At 42.3% G+C, this 23,477-nt stretch overlaps 1 protein-coding gene across 1 annotated transcript in view; it reads left to right on the top strand.

Annotated features, from left to right (window-relative positions):
• Positions 1 to 23,477, top strand: part of LOC144827999 (fibrocystin-L-like) — a 1,093,512-nt gene that overhangs the window by 429,043 nt on the left and 640,992 nt on the right. The window contains exons 27-28 of the mRNA XM_078686146.1: positions 21,923 to 22,028; positions 23,262 to 23,306. Coding sequence (XP_078542272.1) covers positions 21,923 to 22,028; positions 23,262 to 23,306 — 151 coding nt within the window. The remainder of the gene's footprint in view (positions 1 to 21,922; positions 22,029 to 23,261; positions 23,307 to 23,477) is intronic.

Below are 23,477 nucleotides of genomic sequence, written 5' to 3'. Positions count from 1 at the left end.
TCATGTGGACTTGACAAAAATTTATGGTGGTTATTTTTCTTCTGATATGGCTTCAAAGATGAATTGGCAACAATTTGTCAAATCATAGACTTCCACTTCTGACTCTTCTCCTACAGAGACTCATGCTAGATAAGTCTACTAAGGAGATGTGTGCTTTCTATTTGGCTCTCTTGTTCTTGTCGGTCTTCTGGCTGCGGAATATTCACTTTCATTGTTTTCAGAATCTACTTTAATTGTATGTCAAAACCCAGATTATGCAGTAAATCCTTAATGTCTGCCACTTAGCAGCACCCTTAAAGCTATTAGAACTAAGAATCATAGAATATTCTAACATAATAAACTCCCCACAGCAACCAGTCCTTTTCCTTCTTTTATTTCTGCTACTCACTCAGATACGTCTATGTGTGCTCTACTGCTTGGTGTGTGATGTTTTGTTAAAGGATCTCTGTTGAATGCTTTATGTTTCAGCAGATGTCTATTTTGAGTGTGCATGAGTTTTTCAGATCGTTTTTTGTGAAGTATAATTTTCTAATTTTTTGTTTGCCTTTTAATACTTTGGTCACAAGTGTGTGTGCTGTAATTTAAGCGGCAACTATTTTCAGATAATGGGGCTAAATTGAGCATTCGGTATGTCATATGTTGGTTAATTGTCTCCTCAATTAGAGAGGTCGAGCTGACTTTTGCCAATCCGGTGTCCGTGCTTAGTGCTTGTATTTCTAGATTACTTGGTGACATTGGTTTTAAAATGAGGAGTTTCAAAATTACAGGATTATAGATTTGAATTTTCATTGAACAATGGTAATTTGGTAATCTGGCCTTTATTGACAGTTGGGATTATGTTGTTTAAATTATCCTCACTGGAGCTCTATGCCTGTCATGAATTTTGGTTGTCGGGCGTCATTTTGCATGCAGCTATGTAAGTATGTTTAGGGAGCCATATTAAGTAAGGACTAGACTGCTGACAGCACAGTTGAATGCATACGTCACAGTCAGGATGAGTGAAATTGACCACTATTTGAAACCATACAGGTCGTGTCACAGCTGGGCTCAGTAACAATTGGTTTCTAGTCAGCTTCGTGTGAAACTGACAAAAGGGGGCGCTGCGTCTCAGGAATAGAGATTTTGACAGATTTTGGTCTCATTTAAAAGTTAGTAGAGTTTGTACATTTAGGACATTATAGCTTTTATAATTGGTTTGGAGTGGTCAAGTGAATTTGGGTGCATAAGGAGCAATATGGAACAAGGTGAAGGCTGGCAAGAGTTAAGTTTGGAGGAGAGAATTGATTGCGCTATTGGAAAAAGAACAATGGAGGTTACAAGCAGGTTGGAAAAAAATGTGAATTAATATTTGGTGAAGGACACAGTTGTGATGAGGAACATTTTTGGTCTACACAAGAGTCAGACGCAAGAGGAAAATCAGGGGGCGTAGCTTCTCGTAAAAGGAAGCATATGGTTTCCAATGTTGGTGGGGCTAAAAAGAGAAGATCTACAAAGGCAGAACATGTTTTATGTTACGACAAGCACATTGATGGTGCCCCGGGCACACAAGGTGGTCAGCTGAAAGGCCCAAATACAGATGGTGCAAAAGCATCAAAGGAAAGGAAACATAAGGTGGCTTTCTGTGATAAGCCTTCGGGAAGTGCAGAGTTGGATCTTAGTTGCTCATCTTATTTCGACTCTGAGGATTTCGATGAGGTGTCAGGGTAGGGGAAGTACCCCTCAAATGGAAATAAGTCCAAGGAAGGTGGTTCACTTGAGGATTATTTTGGGGAACATATGTTTGACACCTTACTCTTGAAACAGCAGTTATCCCCTGATTGGTCACCCTCTGTTCATGTTGCTCAATACATCTAGTTTTGGATGAGAAAGAGATTCCAAAGAATATTTGGGTCAGACTTCGGTCTGAGTGTTCTAGGCCCTTCAGTGAAGAAAAAAGGGTGATAGTGACTCCGGAATTTGACGCAAAGATAATCACATTTATTTGTAAGGTAAGGGTGGAAGAGACCCTAGGAAAAGCTTGACAAAGGTCTTAGATCTTGTCAGGATAGATATCTTTAGAAAGTTGTCCACTAATGAAGATATTTGATATGGCGGAGGCGGGATAATGTTTTTAATTGGTGAATGGATGTTGACGAGTTACGTCAATGGATACAGAGGGCTATATGCCTTATAGACAATGCGAATAGGGCTCTTTTGAATGAAAGAAGGACAAGTAGTATACTTAAAATAGATCCAAAGTTGGTGGATCTTGCCCATAAGGAGAAGGGCCCTTCAGTTAATGGCTTGTTGTTTAGGGATAACAAAGCAAACATCAAGCCATGGACGGAGTGCTGAATCTTTACAGACACTCACCCCCAGATCTGGGTTGAATACATCATCGCTCTTTATCTCACTTCGCCACCCCAGTTAAGCCACAGCCATATGCAAATCAGTCTTGACCCTGTTCCTTATGGGAACAGTCCAGCCTGAACTACCAAGCCAGGTCTTCCCTCGACCGGAAACCATCCTCCTGGGAATGATTTCAGGGTGACACTCCCCATCAGCCAGGTTAGCTTGAAACCAGTGACAAAGTGAGCAAGGGGCCCACGTCTGGGCATATCCTGCCAACTTAGGGCAAACAAAGCAAACTCAAGGAAATGGTGGACCGCTGTACCTCGCTGTGCCGTCCTCGCCTGCTTGAACTCTCAGACCAGTGCCATCAGGAACAGGTGAATTGTTTAGGCTCCAAATGACGTTGGACCCGGCCTCCAATGCTGGCCGGCCGTCCCTAGAGTCCTGCACAGGTCTGCCCCACTCTCCAGCTCTCTGCTCCGTCTGGTGGGCAAAGAGCAGGGCCTACCTTAGTGTTGCATTTATGCAATAAAAGAGGAGTTTAAGGCTTGGCAAGGGGGTTTAAAACTGCATTCAGTCTGCAGTGTCAGGCCTCGACATGTTTTAAGGTGCTACCTAAGTGGGTGGCATAATAAGTGCTGCTGGACCACTAGTAGCATTGGAATTACAGGCCATCAGTATACAATGTACCACTTCTAAAGGAATTTGTAATTAACATAAGTATGGCAATCAGGTGTAAGCCAATCAAAATATTTTTATGTGATTGAGCACAAGCATTTACGCACAAATACGGAGGTAAGTAGGCAAAAGGTTTTGGGGAAAAAATCCCTACGGCTGACAGGTCCAACAGACGTCCCCCAACTGAAAGTGGGAGAACTAGCCAACGTCCTGAGAGTTCTCATCACAAATTCAGAAGAACATAGATAGAACATCTGCATTGGAGGGGTATGACCCAAGTCTCCCTTCCACTGTAAAGTCCATTCCATGTAGGGAGATGAACTACCTCAAACATTTCAGAGTCTCAGCCATCATTTTCATTAGCTACCTGAGGGTCTGTGGTCTGTCTGAACCCAGAAGTGAGTCGCAAACAAGGATGGTCTTCAAAGCCCAGACCACAACATAGACTTCTCTTTCATCAGCACTCCACCTCTGTTCCCTTGGCAGTCACCTCCTAGAGGTGAAAGCTACAGGTTAGCCCTACTCATTGAGCTGTGATAGGTCTGCCTCAATGTCATACTCTGAGGCATCTGTTTGGTCTATAAACTCTTTGGAAAAGTAAGGGGCCTTGAGCACAGGGGCTGTGTAAATGGCCTATTTGAGGGTGTCAAAGGCTTTCTGGCAAGCCTCTCTCCAGATCATCTCTAGGACTGTGTCTTGGAAGTCAGCTTAGTCAAGCGGGGCAACAATGGTGCCATACCCCTTGACAAAACCTCCTGTAATACCCAGTGAGGCCCAGTCTAAGTCTTTGGGGGCTCCAAGGCCAGAATAGTCTCTATTTTGACCTGGAAGGGCTGCACCTTAACCCCTCACATAAAGTATCCAAAGTACACCACAGACCCCTGCCGAATCTGGCACTTACTAGCCCTGCTAGTCAGGCCTTTGTTTTGCAGGGCCTAAAGCATTTCTTGCAGGTTAAGAGGGGGTCCTCCTAGCTGATACTGAAGACATCTATGTCATCCAATCAAGCAGTACTGAAGGTCTCCATACTAGCTAAGCCTTGGTTCACCAGCCTCTGAAGGCGGTAGGAGTTTTGTCCAGCCCAAAGAGCACCACCTAACCGCCAGCTCCGTTCTGCCAACCTCGCTCTCGCCACCGTCCCTTGCATCCAAAGAACAACCACCGGTAGCAGATCCTTCTCCTACCTCCCTGCCAAGACCTGGAACAACCTCCCACTGAGCCTTTGACAGACCCAAGACCTGCTGACCTTCAGGAGGCTACTCAAGACCTGGCTGTTCGACCAGTAGCGCCCCCCCCCCTTTTTCCCCAGTGCCTTGAGACCAGGCCCGGACTGGCTACCGGGCAGTTGTGTGTGCTGCCGTGCTGGGAGCTAATTTCGTTAATGGGGACCTGCGTGTGCAAAACGAAATTCGTTTTGCTTTTTTTATTTCAAATCGCACGCAGGTCCCCATCAACGAAATAAGCCCCCACCACAGAGAAATTAGCCCCTAGCTCGGCAGCATACACAACTGCCCGGTAGCCAGTCCGGCCCTGCTCGAGACCCTCACGGGTAAGTAGTGCGCTCTACAAATTCTTGATTGATTGATTGTAGACAGACCTGGCAATGGTCTTGTCCTGCCAGGTGGATTTTATGAGCCAGTTCCAGTAGGAAACCCCTGTAACAGTGGGGGACTACCAACACACAGTTAGGCCCATGCACAGGTGCATTAGGATCACTATACAGAGGCCATTCTCCCAATTTATGAGGTGATCTCCCAAGGTATCATCAGCTTCCAGGGCTTCAGCTTGTCACCTCATACCCTCCAGGGTTGGGTAATCCCTCCCTGGTAGGTCTCCCTTCTGCTTGCCACCCAGCCAATTCAATCAGGTCACCAAGGGAGGCTCTGGGTCAGCCTCCTGTAGTGCCCCATCCACCTCTACAGTGGGATATTCAGAGGCTGGCTTCCCATGCCCCTTGACCTTTCCTCTATTGGCAACTGTATGGGCCCTTTTTCCAGGCTCCAGACCCCCTTCACTCCCCTCATGAGCAACCCTGGACCTGGTGGTCACACTGGCCCACTCAGGCAACCTCAGCATTTCCAGGTGTGACCTGAGCTCCACTTCCTTCCTGGCATTGTGTTCCAGATCATTTCAAAGCGTTAGCCAAGAGCTGGGGCAGTTCAGTGGAAATACTTGTTCATAGCTAAGATCTCCAAGGCAGTACATAAAACTCAATGAATATGATTGATATATAAAAAACACTGATCATTCCTGCACTAATGTACATATCCAAAGTACTGAGCGGGGGGCTCCTGCCTACAGGATTTGGTCATTCAGGAGCTTTAGTGCCTGGTGCATAAATCTGAAATACCGAGCTGAGAATTGTGGGAATTTGGCCGACTGACAGGAAGTAACTGCATCTTTACAGGTTCTCAAGTTTAGTTGCAGGAAGAGTGGCTGCAGCCAATACCTTCGAAGTGTCATTAGGGAGTGAAAGATGTAGGTTATGAGCATTTGAGACTCCAATGGCATTCCACAGAGCCGACATGACTGCAGAGTGGTACCTTTCGCTCACCAGAAACGGTATTCTTTTAGGGGGATCATCCCACAACTTAAAATTAATAAACTCATTGACATATTCCAGGGCAAGTCCAGGTTAGTCTGTTACTAAAACCTGGTGGAATGTATTGGGAATCACTAGCACTGAGGACACCAAATGACACCTGGCAGTAGTCAGTAGGCAGCACATGTGCTCCCTCAGAGCTTCAACCCATCTGCCTATTGATGGCCACCTACTGCCTATACTTGGAGGTATTGGATGTCATGTAGTATTTGGGCACCATCTCATTGCCACCGAGGAACACTAGGATAGACTCATTTGTTTCCATCACATTTACTGGGGCTATCTTGTCCCCATGTTCAATGCTGGCTAACCCCAGTGTTTGCCCACCGCTGTGCCCTCTTGGAACACTTGGGTTCACCCTTGGTGTGCCCATGCTGGTAACATTCATAGCACTTGGGGACAAACTTACCAGTGTACTAATCAAAGAACCCTTCTTTTGATCCTCTGTTACTGATGTACTTACTGCCTGTTTCTCTGTGAAGGAGCCTACCCCGTCTTTCCTGTCTGGCGACACAGAGATGCTGAATGAGACGCAAAGAGTTAGGCAACACTACGCGCTGTGCTTGTGTCCACCTGACTCTCGCTTAGTAAGTGGGAGGGACAGAGACTTGGAGAACTCCTGGTCCCACACCTTGCCTGGACACAATTTTCTGGCATTATTTTAATTTCTGCCAGCCTTGCCTCACTTTACTATGCTGCAAACGTGGAAGAGACAGAGGCAGGCTGGTAAAATGATATCTGCTAGATAGTAGAGGCTTGGAAAAGGGTGGACCAGGAGTCATCAAGGTACACAAATACTTTGCTGCAGTGAATATAAAAGGTAAAAGTAGTTACCATAATCCCCTAGGCAAGAAGCTGAGAGTGACTCATTCAGGGGTCAGTGTGCTGCTACTGTGTCAGCACTTCCAGGAGAGCCTGAAAGACTCTGACTAGCAGCAGAGCTTGCACGTACCTCTCTAGGCACTCAAAGCATAGAATGTTTTGTGGGAGGATTGAACCAATGGAAGCTAAATGAGGGACGCACAGCCCCTAAGAAGTCTATCATAGATGCAGTTGGTAAACTTTGGTATAAGGAAAGGGTGGAGACAGGGAAATAAGAACGAAAATAAGCTACAAAGGAGAATGATATTGCAGAGGACGGAACCTCTGGAAGTGATAGTATGGTGTAATTTGAGTAGAACTACTGTATGCCTCTCTCAAGCATCTCTGACCTTGTAGAGAATAGGAAGCTTTTTACCAAGCTGCAATTGTCCTCTTCACCTCCTTCAGTATCCAATATTAGGCAGACGCAAGAGGAGGAGATAAGGTGCTGGTGGAGATACGGGGAGAGCAATAAAACACCAGTAGCTGAAGGAGCAATAGGGGCTCAGGAAAAGCGGGTATGCAAATAGATAAAGATGAATTGGGAATACCCACAAAATTGCTGTCTATGAATTTGGGCGTGCCAGCCTCATCAGCTTCAACTATGTTGGACATAATGTTGATAATTCAAAAAACAATGTAAGAAATCTTTGAGGTGATTGTATGAAATATTGTCATTTTAGATTCGCAGAAAATGCAATTGCAGGTAATCGTAACATGACTAAAACATATAAAGGAATGTATGCTGGATTTATAGGACCAGTAAACAAAAGTAAGATAACCACCCATGTTGTCTAACAAAGGTTTGATGTAGGAGGGGCACAGCAGGGGAAGAGATTACAACAGATAAAAAATATCCAATGTTGATTAAAGAAAATGGGATAAGCCCACCATGTACAGGCAATATATGCCACTTACCAGAAGAATAACGTGTGTCCCAAACAAGAGCATGATGAAGGGTGCCACAGGAAAAGACTGGGTGAAAGGGTCGAGGAGATGAAGTCATCCCCTAAAACAAGCCCCAAAAGTAAATAATAAAAGGCCTATATGAAAAGAATAAGCACAAAGGGGAAACTAAAGCCCTCAATAAGCAGAAAGGGGTAGACAAAGGGAAGGGTGTTTTGCTAATTAATCAGACACGATATGAAAAAGACATAAAGGAATGGAGGGGCAGGTGAGCGACTATGGGAGGACAGAGGATGGAAGAGAGGGATAAATGAGATAAATATTGTAGATCTATCAACAGTGGAGGACCGATTGGTAGAGAACCACCTATGGACATACCAGGAGACCGCACAAAGAGCAAGGTGAGGTAAAAGAACAAGGAAGTTAATTCCCTTAAACTGCTCACAGTTATTGTTCTCCCTGCCCAAATGTCCAAGTCTGAAAACATTGGCATCAAAAGATATAAAGCAAGTAGGGTTTACTAAAAGAAAAGAAGGGAAGGTGGTTACAAAGGTTTTATTTTATTCAGAAATGATGAAAGACAAGTTTGAGAGAGTGGAAGAGGAAGTGCTAAGGGAAGGAACAAAACTAGTACCCAAAAATGAAATTGTAGAGGAGGGCCACTCTAACATTCCCTTTCTGAAGCACCATGCAGGGCTGAGGATCATCCAAGTAAGACAGGTTCAACAAGAGAATAGGCATACAAGGCAGCAAGAGAACAATAAAGAAGGAAGATTAAAAGTCACAGACCCACAGTACTGGCTCCAAGAAAACAAGACAGCTAGGGGAGTTGGGAATTAACACGCGATCCTAGACTCGTCAGCCTCTAATGAGTCAGGGTGGCTGAGCAATTTAGCCTAGGAATGAAGGCGGTCACAGAGCCTATGAATTTTATTTTGGAATATATCCAGTTTAACAAAAATTTTATGATTACAAGTGTTTAAATAACTTTGGGAAATCTATGCAATAATATGTTTACAGGAAACGTGGCTGTGTAGAGAGCCTCCTGTCATCTATAGGCTTTTGCAGGCTACCAACTACATGAAAAAAGGGGACCAGAGTGACCTTAGTGGGGGGGGAAGAGGTCATAGCCCTGATCTCAACAAAGATTGCAAAAGAAAATAACATGACTAAAGTCAAAATGTTACTGGTCTGTGATCTGTTGAGAGGATCTGCATAGTAAGGACAAGAGTTATGATGGCCTGATCATAATTAATGTATATATCCATGCAGGCAACTCAAAGGATTTTGGATCCCAATTAGGAATATTCAAGGAGGGTGTTGAATGGCTTTGCTCGTATTATTGTAAGGATATGATGGTATTGTTAGGGAACTTTAAACCGAAATTGGATCCAGGAAAGAGTGAACCTTTGGTCAAAGATATCTTACGAGCATATAATATTAGGTCTGCAAGAGTCCCAGTATGTAAAACTACAGCATCTGAGGCTGCACTGGTAAAATATGTGGACAGAATTGGAATATTTAGTATAAATGGCCGTACCAGCTTAGCTAGTACTGCTAAGCAGACCTATAAAAATGGTAAGCAATCATGCCCGATTCATTAGATTTTTGTACATGCCTGGTTTGTTGACAAAATAGTAAGCTTTAAGGTAATGCAATTGGATGGAAGTGACCATTATCCCTGCATCTGGAAATAAAAACAGTGGTTACAAGCAGTAGAGAAAAGGTAATGCCCTTACAGGTAAAATATCCAAAATAATTAACCATCAAGATCCCAGAAAATCATCTGCAAGTGCTGGCCAAACTACAACAAAACTAAGAAGTGATGCAGGGGGAAGGACATACCCGTGAACATCATAGCATGTTATAGTGTTATAATCACATATTTAAAAGAAGAAGGCTTCATGTTGGTGTGGTGTCAAGCTTTTTTGTGTATCCTTGCAGAACCCACAAGGGATACAAATACCCAGCCTTCTCTCATTTCTGGACCACTCTCCAGAAAGGAAAAAAACAAGGAACTTTTTAATGAATCGTTAGTGATATAATATTCTACCCCTTTTTTCTTCTCCTTGGCTAATTCTCATCCAATGAGGGAATATCAAGAAGCTTTCTTAAAAGGAACCCTGATGAAGTCCTTTCTCAGGATGAAACATATTGGCCAGGTTGAAGTTTGAGCTTTGAAAGAATAAAGATTTTTGGGACATCATTGTTGTGTAGCATTTTAGAATACGAACAAAATTACCGATACATGCCCTTGTATGGGTACAATCTACCTTGCCCTTATATAAGCATAGAAATCATGCCCATGTTTAGACATAACTCATCCAGTCCAAATGCAGGCATGGCTACTTCCACTAGTTCCAAAAAGCCACAACGATTTCTTGGAAAACTCGGCTTCAGCAGTCAGCGACATCTCCTTTCTTGAATGTTGATTTGTCCTAGAAATCATGGAGTTTTCAAAGAACGACCATTCCCTTGGTGTTCTCTGGTGACATTATTATGTCCAACTTTACGTCAAACCAGGCACCTTCAAGGTATAACTATGCCTTCACTTCCCCTAGCAAACACACAATGGTTCAGGAGCAGCTTGACTATCTACTTGCCCGACGCATCTTGCTACAGCAAGTGCCGAAGGAAGCCGACCCTCCAGCTGACGCACTGACAGAGAGGCTGCCTTTCTCTCGCTGAGAATCCAGCTCCATTGTTTCCAAGCTCCCCTTGCGGGGTGTTGGGAAATCGAGTTCTGAGAGACAGAGAGATACCAGACCTCCTTCATTCTAAAACCAAGGTACGGAGCTGATTAGACCCTAAGAGAAATCTTGGTTAGATTCTTGGCAGAAACAAACTAAACCTATGCTACACCATACTTACTTCTTCCCTCGTACTAGACTTAGGTTAGGTACATCGGGGTAGGCGTATTTTAGAAGCACCAGTTGAGTACTTTTAGTCTTCTTTATATATGTATGTATTTATTTATGGCTTAGAAACCATACAATGCTTTTACAGTATTATTTTATAATATTGTTCTTGCTCTACGCATTATACTTTGCAACCTGCATAACGATTGTAGCAGTTCACTTTAATTACAAGAAAAAGAAGACTGTTCAATAAATCCTTTTATTTAAAACGCCCGTCTATTTCTCGGCAACTCTATTGAAATGAAGCATGCACGATTGACTAAGTGAAATATCTATCTATTTTTTCCATGACTCTAGAGATACTTCTTATTCTTGGGAAACAGAGTTGTCATGTTTATGCGGTTGTCAGAAACGAATCCCTTCTTGTTTATTCGAGAAAGTTTCTGGTGACCTCTGAGCTAGCTGGCACTCACAATTAAGTCTAATATATTCGATAGAGACCTAGTCGACCTAAGTCCTACGTCAAATCTATAAGATATGTTATTCCAATACGCAGAGCATATTGGGAATATAGGAACTACACTACATCATATTATGGCTCCTGGATTATATTGGACCTGTAAGAAGAGTTTATTTATGTAATCAGAATGGATGAATATTTTCAGCAAAATTATTGAACTTCCTACTCACTATTTTTGCATATTGTCTCTCATTTTGGGTTATGGTTTTAGAGCAGAACCATTAGAGGGTTGAGTGCTATCAATGACACCCCACGAGTACTACCATCTGGGTGGCCATATACAGCCAAAACTGCTCTCTTTGGAAGTAGAATATCCTAAATGACTAACCACCATAATCCCAGAAGATCCTCTGCAGGTGCTTGTAAAACTACAACAGAACTATGAGGCGATACACTTGGAGGACATACGCTTGAACTTCATTGCATGTTATTGTAATATATTACACAGGCGGTACAACATCTAAAGGGAAAAATAAACTCTGTAAAGGACAAGCAGGAAAGGGCTGCAATAGGTCAACGAAAAGGGAATTTATGGTTTGATAGGTGCAGGTAAGTAGGATCTGCTTCCTTTGCATGATGTGATGCTGTTTTCAACTTGTCTGACTGGGATCTGCTTTCTCCCTAAATTGTTATGATATGTACTTCGGTACACTCCAGATTGGATACTGGGGTACCCTTGTCAGTCCATAGTATATGGTACCCTTGTAACCTGGGCATAGGGACGTTCAAGGAAAAAGGTACCCCTTAATATTTACTTTTGTGGTCTGGGAGAAAAGGGGAAAACAAAAAAAACATAATCTAATACCTCCCACTCGACCAACTCTAACTATCCATTCGCTGGAATGAGCTCGATTGGGCTATCCTTGTGCTTAGAAATATCAAAAATAATCTAGAGAAGAATCTACATCAATTCACATTTTATTTATTATTTTCTTGTGTAAATTCTGTCTGTCTTCTTTTTTTGGCGAATTATTAATACAAATTTTAAGGTGGTAATAAGAGTTACCATAATTTTCCCTGTGTCCATATATACAATACAAATAGTGCAAACATAGATACAGTAGTTATAAATGTGCAAATGTGGCATAACTTCTACAATAAAAAACATACAATATGGGCATAGGTACCCCAGAGGCCTCCCTTCGGCTGAAGCATGTATTATGCCACCCATGAGAGGCCATGCAAAATGGAACTACAGGCCTGCCATGGCAGCCTGTGTAAGTTGGTGCATGCACCACTTAAAATATGTTTACAATATCTAAGGGTCACTGCACTTAAAATCTATAAGTCACCCCTACAGCAGGCCTTGACAATCCTGAACGCAGGGGCTTGGTTCTAAGTGAGAGGGTGCCTACGCATGATCAGGACACCCTGGCACCTTCGAGAGTCCATTATCCCAGATTGTCAGTGAAGCAGCCATATACTAATATAGAAGGGAATTATGCGACCGCTTGATGACCAACTCTAAAACGCTGAAACAATCCATATCGTGTTTGGTGTGAAACATTTTAGAATCATACCCCCACACCGGTATCTGGTGTGGGAGGTATGATTGCCCCCATCAGAACTGTCCTCCGTGGGGCTCCTGGTGCTCCCGGATCCAGCCTTCTAGTCCCGGAGAGCACAAAATGGTTGCTGACGACCAGAGACATATTTCTGCCCTCCTGCTGCTGAGCCAATCTCGGGCAAGGAAGGCAGGACAATAGGCATGACAGGATGCCTATTGTCCTGCCTATTGACCACTTCCCAGACAGGATTTAGTGTATTAGGGCTGGGAGGGTGCGCTTGCTAGCACCTGAAAGTCTAAATGGAGGCACATTTGGTGTCCCTGTGAATAGTCCAGTTCAAACCACTCCTGCGAGCCGTTGGCTCCCGCTCTGGCGCCTGGTAGGGTCCCCTGAATCTTCCCAACCCTCTCCCGTGGGTACTTAAGGGCTTACCTGGCTGTAGGTCCTTGGATTTGTTGCGGACAAGATTCAGAACAGAAACCACTGCACTTCGACGATCTGGGCACTCTGGACTTCTGGACTTTGTTTGGGCCTGACTCCATCTCCCTCTCAGTCTGCTGCATTGTCTGTGCCTGTGCACCATACAGGATCCGTTTAGGACCTGTGGAGCATCCATGACAACTGAAAATAATATCCCTTGGAGTGAAGGAGTCACTCCCTGCATTCGCAGGCACCGTAACACTGCTGACAGGTCTGCTGATCTCAAGCTCCTATGGACTCCGAAGGGTCCAGCAACACAGGAGGGGGGTTCCTACATCCCTCGAGGCCTGAGCTGCCCTCTCACACAGTTTGAGGCCGGAATCCCTTGTGGGGGCTGCAATACTTGAACCCATGTGCACCACTTACATTTGCTAGTGCATGTGCTTGTTGGCAATTCTGCAACAAGTGCATTGGGCTCCGAGTCGCTCCCAACCTCTGGCAACTTCTTCTGCAAAGATCTTCAACCATCTTGCGCCAAGTGCTCCGTGGACTGTTGTTTTGTAAAGCTGCTCGAGGTCCTCTCACGACTCCTGTGTCTCCGACCTATGGGTCCACTTGAGGGTCAACTTCGCTTTCCTTGGGCTCCCCTGATTGCTCGGGGCGTGCCCTAACTCCCCTGTGTGTGGTGAGTCTCTTGGACCTTACTGGTCCAAACTGTACACTTCCTTGACCTTCTGCAAGGGTGGCTGTTGCCAAGGCTTGTTGGTGATCCTGCCAGACACCAACCCCTCAGCACTCGACATCCTTCGTGGGGCAGCTTGTATCTGGCTCCTGGTCATCCTCAGCAGCGCCTGGTCCCTGCAGCTGCAGAATCAAGACCCCCGTCAACTATCCTATCAGTGAGCATTCAACTACTGAGCCTCTGGCCACTCCCAAGTGAACGAGACTCTGTCCCCTCTGCTTTCAGGTACTCTTCAACAAGAATCCATGTTTGGATTTCAATGGAAACATTTCCCCCTTCCAGCAGCGGCACTTTCTCGAAGTCCTCCATTGGGTTTCACTGCAGTTTCCGAGCCACTTAAGACCTATGCACCCGGCTCCCCTGGGATAGGTAACTTGGGTACTTCGGTATCCACGGCTCTTCAACCTTCTGTCTTCTATGGGGTTTCTTGGTAGTCCACTCGGAAGAGTCCTTAAACTCTACATTTCCAACCGCAACTTTCACATAGACTTGTGCGGAGCATGCAGTCATGTTCTCACACTGCACACGAACTCCGTGGGGTCCCGATCTACTCACCTAGAGTGGTTCCTTGGGGTCTCAGCAATTCTACATCCTCTCGACCCTGTCTTGACTCGAGTCATGGTTCTTATACCACTTTCTTAGTATATGGTTTGGTCCCCCACTGGGGCCCACTGTGTATTAGTGCTAATTTACTGTTATTTCTTTGCTGAAATATTGTGTGCATTGTGTGTATCACAGTGTAGGAGATACTTTAACGTACTAGGTAGTTTTATATAATAAATACATATTTTTATAACTACTTATCTTGTCATTCAATCAATACTATAAGATTGATTGCATTCTGGTAAAACAAGCTGCTTTACACTCCTTCAAGACTAAGCCTGAAGGCCGCTCTCCACAGCTACCACTTGGATAGCTTTCTAAGGTTGTCTGAGACTTCTTAAATCATCATAAGGGTTATCTGGACTGGTGAAAGATGCCCACTTTAATTATTATGAACAAACAGATTGCCAGTACTGTGCAACAATTCAACGGAATACAAGGTCAATGAGCTATAAATGACTCATCCCCATAGACCACTCTTTCAGTCAAAATTCAAGAAGAATGAGTTTATTTTAATTCTTTTAAGAACAAATTATTTTTAATTTTTAAACACCACGGCGCTCTCATTCACGGAGGCGACGCATATCGGAGGATACTTGTTTTCCATTCAAGAAATAATTGAGAAACATTGCAAAATCAAAAATGGTGTGACGGACTCGGACTAGTCTGACTACGACTTCAGTAGGCAAAGCTCAAACCAGCATTCAATATATCGAAAGAGAAGACTGAAAAAGTAACACAGATTTTTGTGTGTGGCCCTGAAGAGAATCCTTTGATTTGAAAAGGATTCGAAACGCGTCGACCTTGGCTTCTTTTATTTATTTTTTGAGAGTATAGACTCATCGATTCTGAATCTGTATTTTAAATGTAAAATGTTGATGGTCTAGTTCATGAGTGTAATCGAATTTCTGTATTCCTCCATCCAGTGGACTAGGTTTTACCTGCCAATATAAATAGGACTTTCGCAGGGCCTAATACAAAATAACATTTCCCTTACCCAATTCTCCTCCAACACCATTTGTTGTCTGTCGTCAATTTATGTATATGAACAAAATGTCTAGAGTGTAAAACTGTGTTTCCCCCATTTGTCTTCACCCCTGAATCATACAATCCGCTTGGTAAATTCCTTAGATTTCAAGATCCTATATTCCTCCCCTATGTCACATAAATTCAGTATGTCCAACTAAAGTTAATGCCCAAACCAAAATTGTGGTGTTTAAAAATTAAAAAATTAAAAATAATTTGTTCTTAAAAGAATTAAAATAAACTCATTCTTCTTGAATTTTGACTGAAAGAGTGGTCTATGGGGATGAGTCATTTATAGCTCATTGACCTTGTATTCCGTTGAATTGTTGCACAGTACTGGCAATCTGTTTGTTCATTAGAATCTTGGCGCAGCCTTACTGTGTTCAAGCCAAAACCCTCGCTGTTCCCTTGTCACTTTAATTATTAGACATCATATACCAGGCCAGCTTCTCATAATAAGAATTGCAGAAACCTAAAAAGCCAGATAAGGAAATGGGAGAAGAGCTTGAAGACAAAATATGATCATGAGGTATGCTCTCGGATTCTCAACACCAAGCAGAGATATACAAATGAATAGTCAGTAGGAAAAGGGCTTATAATGAGAATTGCTGCGAAAACATGCAGGAAGCAATAGAAACAAACAATACAAGAAAGCTGGTGCAGAAAGATACAGGAAAGGAACATGGGTCAATGAGGTGCGTTGTAGAAGAAGAAGCATGGGTAAAGCACCTGAAAGAAATGTATGGTGCTGGATCAGAAGAAGAGGTAAGGGAAAGTAAGGAAAGGTCCACTGTAGTGGGGGAAAGTAGGACATATATTTCTTCCTCTACACTGTTAAAGACACAATAAAGACATTAAAACTACCTAGGACATTGGGTCCTGGTAATCACTAGCTCTTATAGTCAAAATCAAGATAGACCAGTGAGTCAAATTCTTCTACTTTGTATTCCAGAAAATATTAGCAACTGGTCAGTTTCCGAACAGTTGGAATGGTGCAACAATTAGAACAATATACAAAAAAGAGGATGCTGAGAACCCCCAAAATTATAGATTAAATAACCTCCTTGATGTGGGAGACTTTTTTCTCAAATCTGGTTTTAGGAAGGCTCAAAGAATAATCAAACAGAATAATATTGTCCTGCTGGAATGGGGGGAGCGTTCAGGACGGCCAGTCAACTTTCGACCACTGTTTTGGTTTATGGACTCTCGCACTGAAATCTGTGGAAGAAAGGGGAAACCTTTTATGCTGCTTTGTTGATTTCTGTACAGTATTCCATTTGGTGGATTGTCACTGCCTATGGAAAATATTAAAAAAAATAGGTATCCCTAGGAGCATTTTGGCTATCTTAAAATAACTTCATCAACATAACTGGGCGCAGGTAATAACGGATACTGAAGGAAGAGTGTCCCAGAAAATACCTATGAGAGACAGTCTGTGCCAGGGTTGGATCTCAGCCCCTCTGCTTATCTCACATTTTATAGCAGATTTACCATCAGTACTTGCTGTGGCAAAAGGTTAAAGTCCCAAAATGAATGGCACACATTCAGTGAGCTAATTGTAAGCAGATGATCTTGTCAATATAGACATGACTGAAATAGGTCTACAGAAGAAATCAGATAATTTTATGGAATATTGCTACAAGAATAACTTAGTGGTAAAGATGGATAAAACAAAAGTGATGAGGTTAGGGAAAAAGTAGTCAAATATGATTGGTACCTAGGTACTAATAAATTAGAAACAGTAGAAAAATACAAATACAAGTAACTAAGACCAAGGTTTGAGAAGAAGCTATTATGGGAAGACCACATTGAAGCATTAACAACAAAAGCAGTCCATAGTCAGTGGTCTATTTTTTTTTAACAAAGATTATGATGGTATGTCTTTCCAACCTGTGCTAACTGCAAATGCTGCTATGGTTTACCCGCAATTCCATTACAGTCGAATTGTATAATCTAAGCGGTATGCGGGTTTGGGAGCAGGAAATGGGTAAATGTTTAAAAAGCCTGTTCTTATGACCCAAGACCACAATGATACAGGCTGATGGAAACAGGTTTACCCTCCTAGAAGAACTTGGCAGATGCTGAGGTGGTGAGATTCTGGCTTCAACTGACAATAGGTGATAGACAAATGGTTTCAATATTCCGTACAAAGGAGATCACATATTCGAAATGGTATAAGTCAGTCAGAGAAAAACTGGGGGACATTTTCAGGATGCTTGGCTTAGACATAGAAAGGCTGACTATATCTAGACGTTAGGACCACAAAGAAGGAACTTCGCACTATAACAATAATTGCAACCAGAGCACATTATATGGTGTATTTAATGAGCAAGACAGCCACTCAATTTCGATACAACTCATGGAAAAATTAAGAATGGTTCCCATACACAGAGGCATTACTCAACCCCAAGTTCAGATATGAAATACTAAAATTAGGAAATGACCTAAACCCTTGCTATATAAGCAATATGTTGAAAACAGCAATAATAGATGCACGGGTAAATTGCATATGTGGTTTAATAGCTAAATGTGACTGCATGCATATCCTTCTGGACTGTTTAAAGGTACTGGCCATGCAAAAAATGTTTTAAAGCCACTCTTTTTAAAGTACAACATTCGGGGTCGCATTCAAGCAGCTGCAATTTTAACGATTATGAGAAAGCTAGATGTGACTGGTGCCCTGGGAAGATTTATGACAGCGGAGAGGGAACTTTTAACTCAGGTTTAGGGTGTATATGAAGGTGCATACAGCCCAACAAAGTCATCTGCCTTGTTTACCCTCACCCAGTCCTCCAGCGCCTTGCTAGAATAGTCTAAGATGTCCACTCAGGACAGGTTTAGGAGTTTGTGGCTATCTTTGAACCTCTGATGGTATATATCTCAGCGGTCAGTCCAAATTTTGAAAGAAGGATGGTCTTCAATGGGGAGATACTTGGTCTGGTCCTATACGTCAAATGTAATAAGTGTATCCCTCCCCACTGTAGGCATGTTCCACCAGAAGCTACCACCCCCCACACTCTTTTGGGACCTTGTGTATCCTCAGAGCTATCTCATATGCAGAATACCACTTATCAGTATAATTTCCCACCTTATAAGGGGGCACCAGCTCTTTGGATATGTGGACTCTCACCTCTCCAGTGAACACTGCAGGTATGCTGCCACCAATATTGCTGGAATCCACTCGCTTGGTCATTATGTCCAGTTCTTTGAGACTGAGCTCAGGGGTCTATCTCCGTTCTTCTGTGGCCATTCTCTTCTCTTCCAAGGCTCTCACAACTTTAGCCTTCCTCTCCTCTGCTTCCAGCTCCATTTTGGCCACCTGCAACTTGAGCTCCCTCTCCCTATTCTAGCCTGCTAGCTCCTCTGGGGCAGCTCCCTGGCAGCCATGCTGATCCCTGCTCCATCCTAGGCATCCTGGTAATCTGCTGGGATCGGGATGGAGAGAAGCAGGAATTTTTTGGACTGGACAATTGAGCGATTACAAAGTAGCACTATTGCAGTTCATGCGAGTGATGATGACAGGTTCAGAGGGGACCAGAGCGCTCCTGGGATACTGGAACCCAATTGTGGCTGTTGGAGTCTGTTATCTGTGCGGTCCTGGAACCACGTGACTATTGGACCTACTACATTTGATAAGGGCTCTGCTCTACCAGCTGTGAGCAGTGCGGCTTCTTCATAGGGAGGCTAGTACAGTTCCTACTCCATCAAAAGCCTTTAAAGACAATGAACACAGAGGTGGAGTCTAGGCCCTACACTACCTCACTGTTGAACGAAAACGAACACCAAGCACACACCTTTAGCACTTAACTCACAAGCTAGTGAGACACAACAATCCAAGGCTTACCGAAGGAGTCGGTTTGGTTTAGAAACTCAAAAATCTACAAAACGGAATAAAACGTAAAGAATCAATGTCCAGTTATTGCTTTTATGTTTAAAAAGCAAAGTTACTTTTATTAATAAACAATTCAATAATAAACACAAAAATATAAATAAGGATAACCAGACGTCTTTAGTCTCTCTCGAATTAGAGATCTGAGCAAGAAGGTGTCCAAGTGTTAAGTAAGATAATGCCCCATCCTGTGGTGATTGTCATGCAGCTGAAAATGAAAACCCTATTCCTATTGTATTTTTGCAGTGTTCATGGTGTGTAAGCCCCTTCCAATGTATTTGTTACAGAGTTCACATTGTAAACGTTTTTCCTGTTGTCAGAGTGTGCAATACATTGTATTGTATTGTAGTTGTATTTATATTTTGCAGTCTGAAAAGTCATTAGGTCTGGATTTATTTTTAATTGTTTCTTAATTGCTTTGTGATTTTGCATGTGTGGTAGTTCAAAATGGCAATGCAAGAATATGTTAACATTGATGAATGAACTGGTAAACGACTAAAAGCATGGCTCGTTGATAGACTTGGTGGGGAGTGAATACATGGATAGATGGATAAATAAATGGATGAACGGAACGATAAGTGTACATGTATGGATGAAAGACACAAATGAGTTCACCTATGAATGAATGAATGAAGGCAAAAGATGATGAGTGAGTACATGGATGGCAGAAACAGAATTCTCTAGCCATTGTCATTCAGTTACCCACTACGCAAATGCTCACATGTCCTCCCAGTGACTCATTCTCTCATTTACTCATACACACAACCGCAGCTATACAATACACATCAATTTGATGAGAAAGCATGTTTACATATTGCAAATATTCAGTCTACTTTGCTTTGTCGAAGAGTTTTTATTTTAGAAGGGACAACTGCAGTAATTCTGGTGACTATTCTTGAAATTGATTTTCGGATGTCCCAAGCAAAGGGAGAATGCTCCTTTCATGTATCCCAATGAAACGTGGAGACAGTCACAAACAGAACTCCTTAAATAATAGCATGTAGAGCATGCCTCGGGAGCCCGGAATCCTACTAATTGTGTGGACTAAGGTGTAACATGTTTTTCTCAATAGGCATTTCAATAGTGGGACCGAAGCAGAGAGCGTATTTGATACAGCGGGAAAGCAACAAAAACGGTCCCAAAAATATAGAGGAAATATATCAGAGAAACTTATCATTGGATGAATGAGTTCAGGAACCAATAAACATACGTGAATGAGTGTATCACTCGATGAGTACAATAATGGCTCTAGGAATTAATGAGAATAAGTATTCGAAGATAGCTGACAACGAGTGAATACAGAAGTAAATGCCTGCAGCAGGCAAAGAGTTAGTACAGAGATGAATGAGTGTACATGAGTGAATGAGTGCATAAACGAATACAGGAATAAAAGAGTGTTTTAAAGTGAGTATATTATATGGAAAAGACAATCAATCAGAACTGAGCTGATTTGAAATTCAAATTTAGAAACCAGGAGGACAATCGTTCAGTAAAACCTTCCTGTTAGCTATATCATTCTGGTGATTTTTAAACTCCAGTTCCAAGATTTCACTCTAAACTATGCTGATCTAACTTCCTTGAACATATACATGTATGATTGATATAGTGGAATTTCATATTGATATAGATAATTTAAGATTAAAATTGTGTAGTCTCTAAATGTATCATGTATCAACATTAGGAATAGCGATTACCTAATTGCGATTTTCTGCGAATCGCAATTAGGTAATCGCTATTCTTAATGTATGGAACTCCAAGAGAGCAATGTCTAGTGGGTCGCAAATCAACCTACCTCATTAATCCATTAGAAATCGCTAAAATCACGGGGATGGTGGCCTGCTGGGGTCAGCAGACCTCCATGTCCGTGATTGATTTTCTATATAGCAATCATTTTTTTTTAATGCAGCCCATTTTCGTTAAAGGAAAACAGGTTGTATTTAAAGAAAAAAAATGGAAAGTTTTCTTTTCATTTTTTAAGATCAGGCAGTGGTCTGTGAGACCATTGCGTGCTCTTGAAAAACATTTTCGCCGCCATTCACAAAGGGGAAGTGATCCCTTGGGGACCCCTTCCTATTTGCGAATGGGTGCCACCAACTTGAGGTTGATGTTAAAATGCAAATGTTTTGTGATCGCATTCCAATCACCAAACATTCTTACATACTGCTGCGATTCGGTATTAGGAAGGGACACCCTAAACACGACCCTTCCTAATAGTGACTCACTAACCCATTTTGCAACTCAGTAACAGATTATTGAAGCGCAAAATAGGGTTAGGTGCATAGGAAAAGCCTTTTATGCATTAGCAAATGGACCGATTCTGCGAGTCTGCCTGCTTGCAAGTACAACATATCTTCATACATATGGTCCTAAATGTCGTAGGATGACACCTACTTTTGACTAAGAGGCTGATTTTCCTGAATTCTCAAATAATGACAGCAGTACTGCACACGCATCTGTTGTAGGTTCCCAGGAGCTCTCTTATAACAGTCATTTGCACTAATGGATCACGTAACATAAATAGAGTGAGACATTGCCTGAAATGTTATGTACGTTTTTACATACTTGCAGGTTTTTGTATCTTCACAATCTTTTGAATTCGAAATACCTTGTAATGCTCAAAGAATGGATAGGTGATTTTCCGAGTTTTAGATTTAAAAAATCTTGTTCACAAGAGAACATTTTAGATCATTATCTGATTCTGTCAGTCAGGAATATGATTTGAACCTAGTAAATTACATTAAGTGTTTCTCTAACTTTTACCTTGAGATGTAAATATCTTATTGAATTGGGCCAAAATGTGGGGATGCTTACACAATGTGGGTCATGTGTCCTAAAGCAATGTCCAGTAAACACAGAATGGGTAAATCCCTCTGATACACCTGCCCTGTATCTACAAAAGTAATGTTCTGCAATGGCAAACCTAAGCCATTATTATGTGATTTGTAGATTTTCACTGTGACTTTGATTTTGCCCTAAAGGTCACCGTTTTTATCAATGGAATACCGTCTCCATGCTCTGGAAACTGTAGCTATTCTTGGAATCCTGCTAAAACTCCTGTCATCTCTAGCATTGATCCAACTGAAAGTAAGTATTCAAAACGTTGTTGCATGTTTATGATAAACTCCAAAACATTGGCTGGTCACTTTCTCTTTGAACCTACAAGGTTTGCTTACTGATCTAAAGGGAGTGTAATTTCATCATACTACTTGGCTAATAGGGCGATGACATCAGTTGTCCTCTTATAAATGCGCTTTGATATAAGATACGACAGATACTTTTGTGACAACTTTATGGTATACAATCAATTGCCACACAGGGCTGTGATGTTGAGGGTACATTTCAGATTGTACCTGATAGGGAATGCATTACCAACTTAGGGGTCGATAAGAATGCCATCCAGAAAGGCTCCGAACAGCATCCAATTCGATCAAATTCGATTCAGAAGCCTTGTTTCCGACCGACTCCAACACATTTCCGGACGACCGATCATGATGTTCTGAAAACGTTCAAACTGTCCAACTCAGTTCCGAATGGTATTCAGATTAACGGTGTCATTCAGAGCCGACTCATACAGTTCTGCGGGCTGAGTCTCCAGACGAGCGAATAGGATGTTGGATTCGGACAGCCTTTCTAAGATGGTTGTTCGAACACAGATCAGCTGCCAGAATCTGACTTTGTGGGCCCGTAGCAGCTCCCCCTTTACATGGGGCCCTTCAAATCGTACCCATGGGGATACCCATCGGTCCCCCCAGTCCCTGGATGCACAGTGTGGTAGGCACCATGAGGTACCTGGCACAAGGTGCAAGGTTTTCCCCAACTACCCCTTTTCTCAATGGGAGCCTGTGTTTTCTTTCGGAACACAGGCTCCCATTGAATTCAGGGGAAATAAGTATTTCGGTACTTATATCTGTTGTTACTGACTTTGCTCTGTGAAGATCATAATACATATATCAATAATTATGATACCAACAATAATAATCTTAGTAGTAATAATAATAACTATTATAGTAATAATAATTTGGCGGTAGCAACAATAAGGAGTTATTATTATCATCATCATTGCTATTGGTATTACTATTGTTATTACTATTATTATCATTATGCCACTTGTATCGCATTCACTCTATGGCTTCAGGTGGGGAGTGGGCAATCCAAGGAATGTGGTACCATTTCATCAACGGGGTTTACCTATTATTACTGGCAAGACAGTCACATTTATGTTTTTCTGACCAAAGTATTACTTCTGATGTGTGCTTTCATACACTCATGTTGACATAATTGAATATATCGATTTATGTTGAATATAATCTTTCACAGAGACGTTTGCAAATGTTGAAGAAGGAAGTGGCAACGGCAACGTTGGTATGTGACGAAGTTTTTGTCTGTATGCAAATGTTTTCATTCATTCAGTGTATTGCATCATGTACTCCTGAGTGCTCTTTAATGTGCTGCAATTGACTTGTGACTCAATTTAGGTTAAGTGAGTGTTTGGATATTGTTAGATGAATGTTTCTTGTTAAGGAAAGTTATCAT

This window comes from Lissotriton helveticus, chromosome 4_1 (genome assembly GCF_964261635.1).
Source record: "Lissotriton helveticus chromosome 4_1, aLisHel1.1, whole genome shotgun sequence".
NCBI lineage: Eukaryota > Metazoa > Chordata > Amphibia > Caudata > Salamandridae > Lissotriton > Lissotriton helveticus.
Note: the sequence above shows the minus strand (reverse complement) of the source record. Positions and strands in the feature narration are given on the sequence as shown.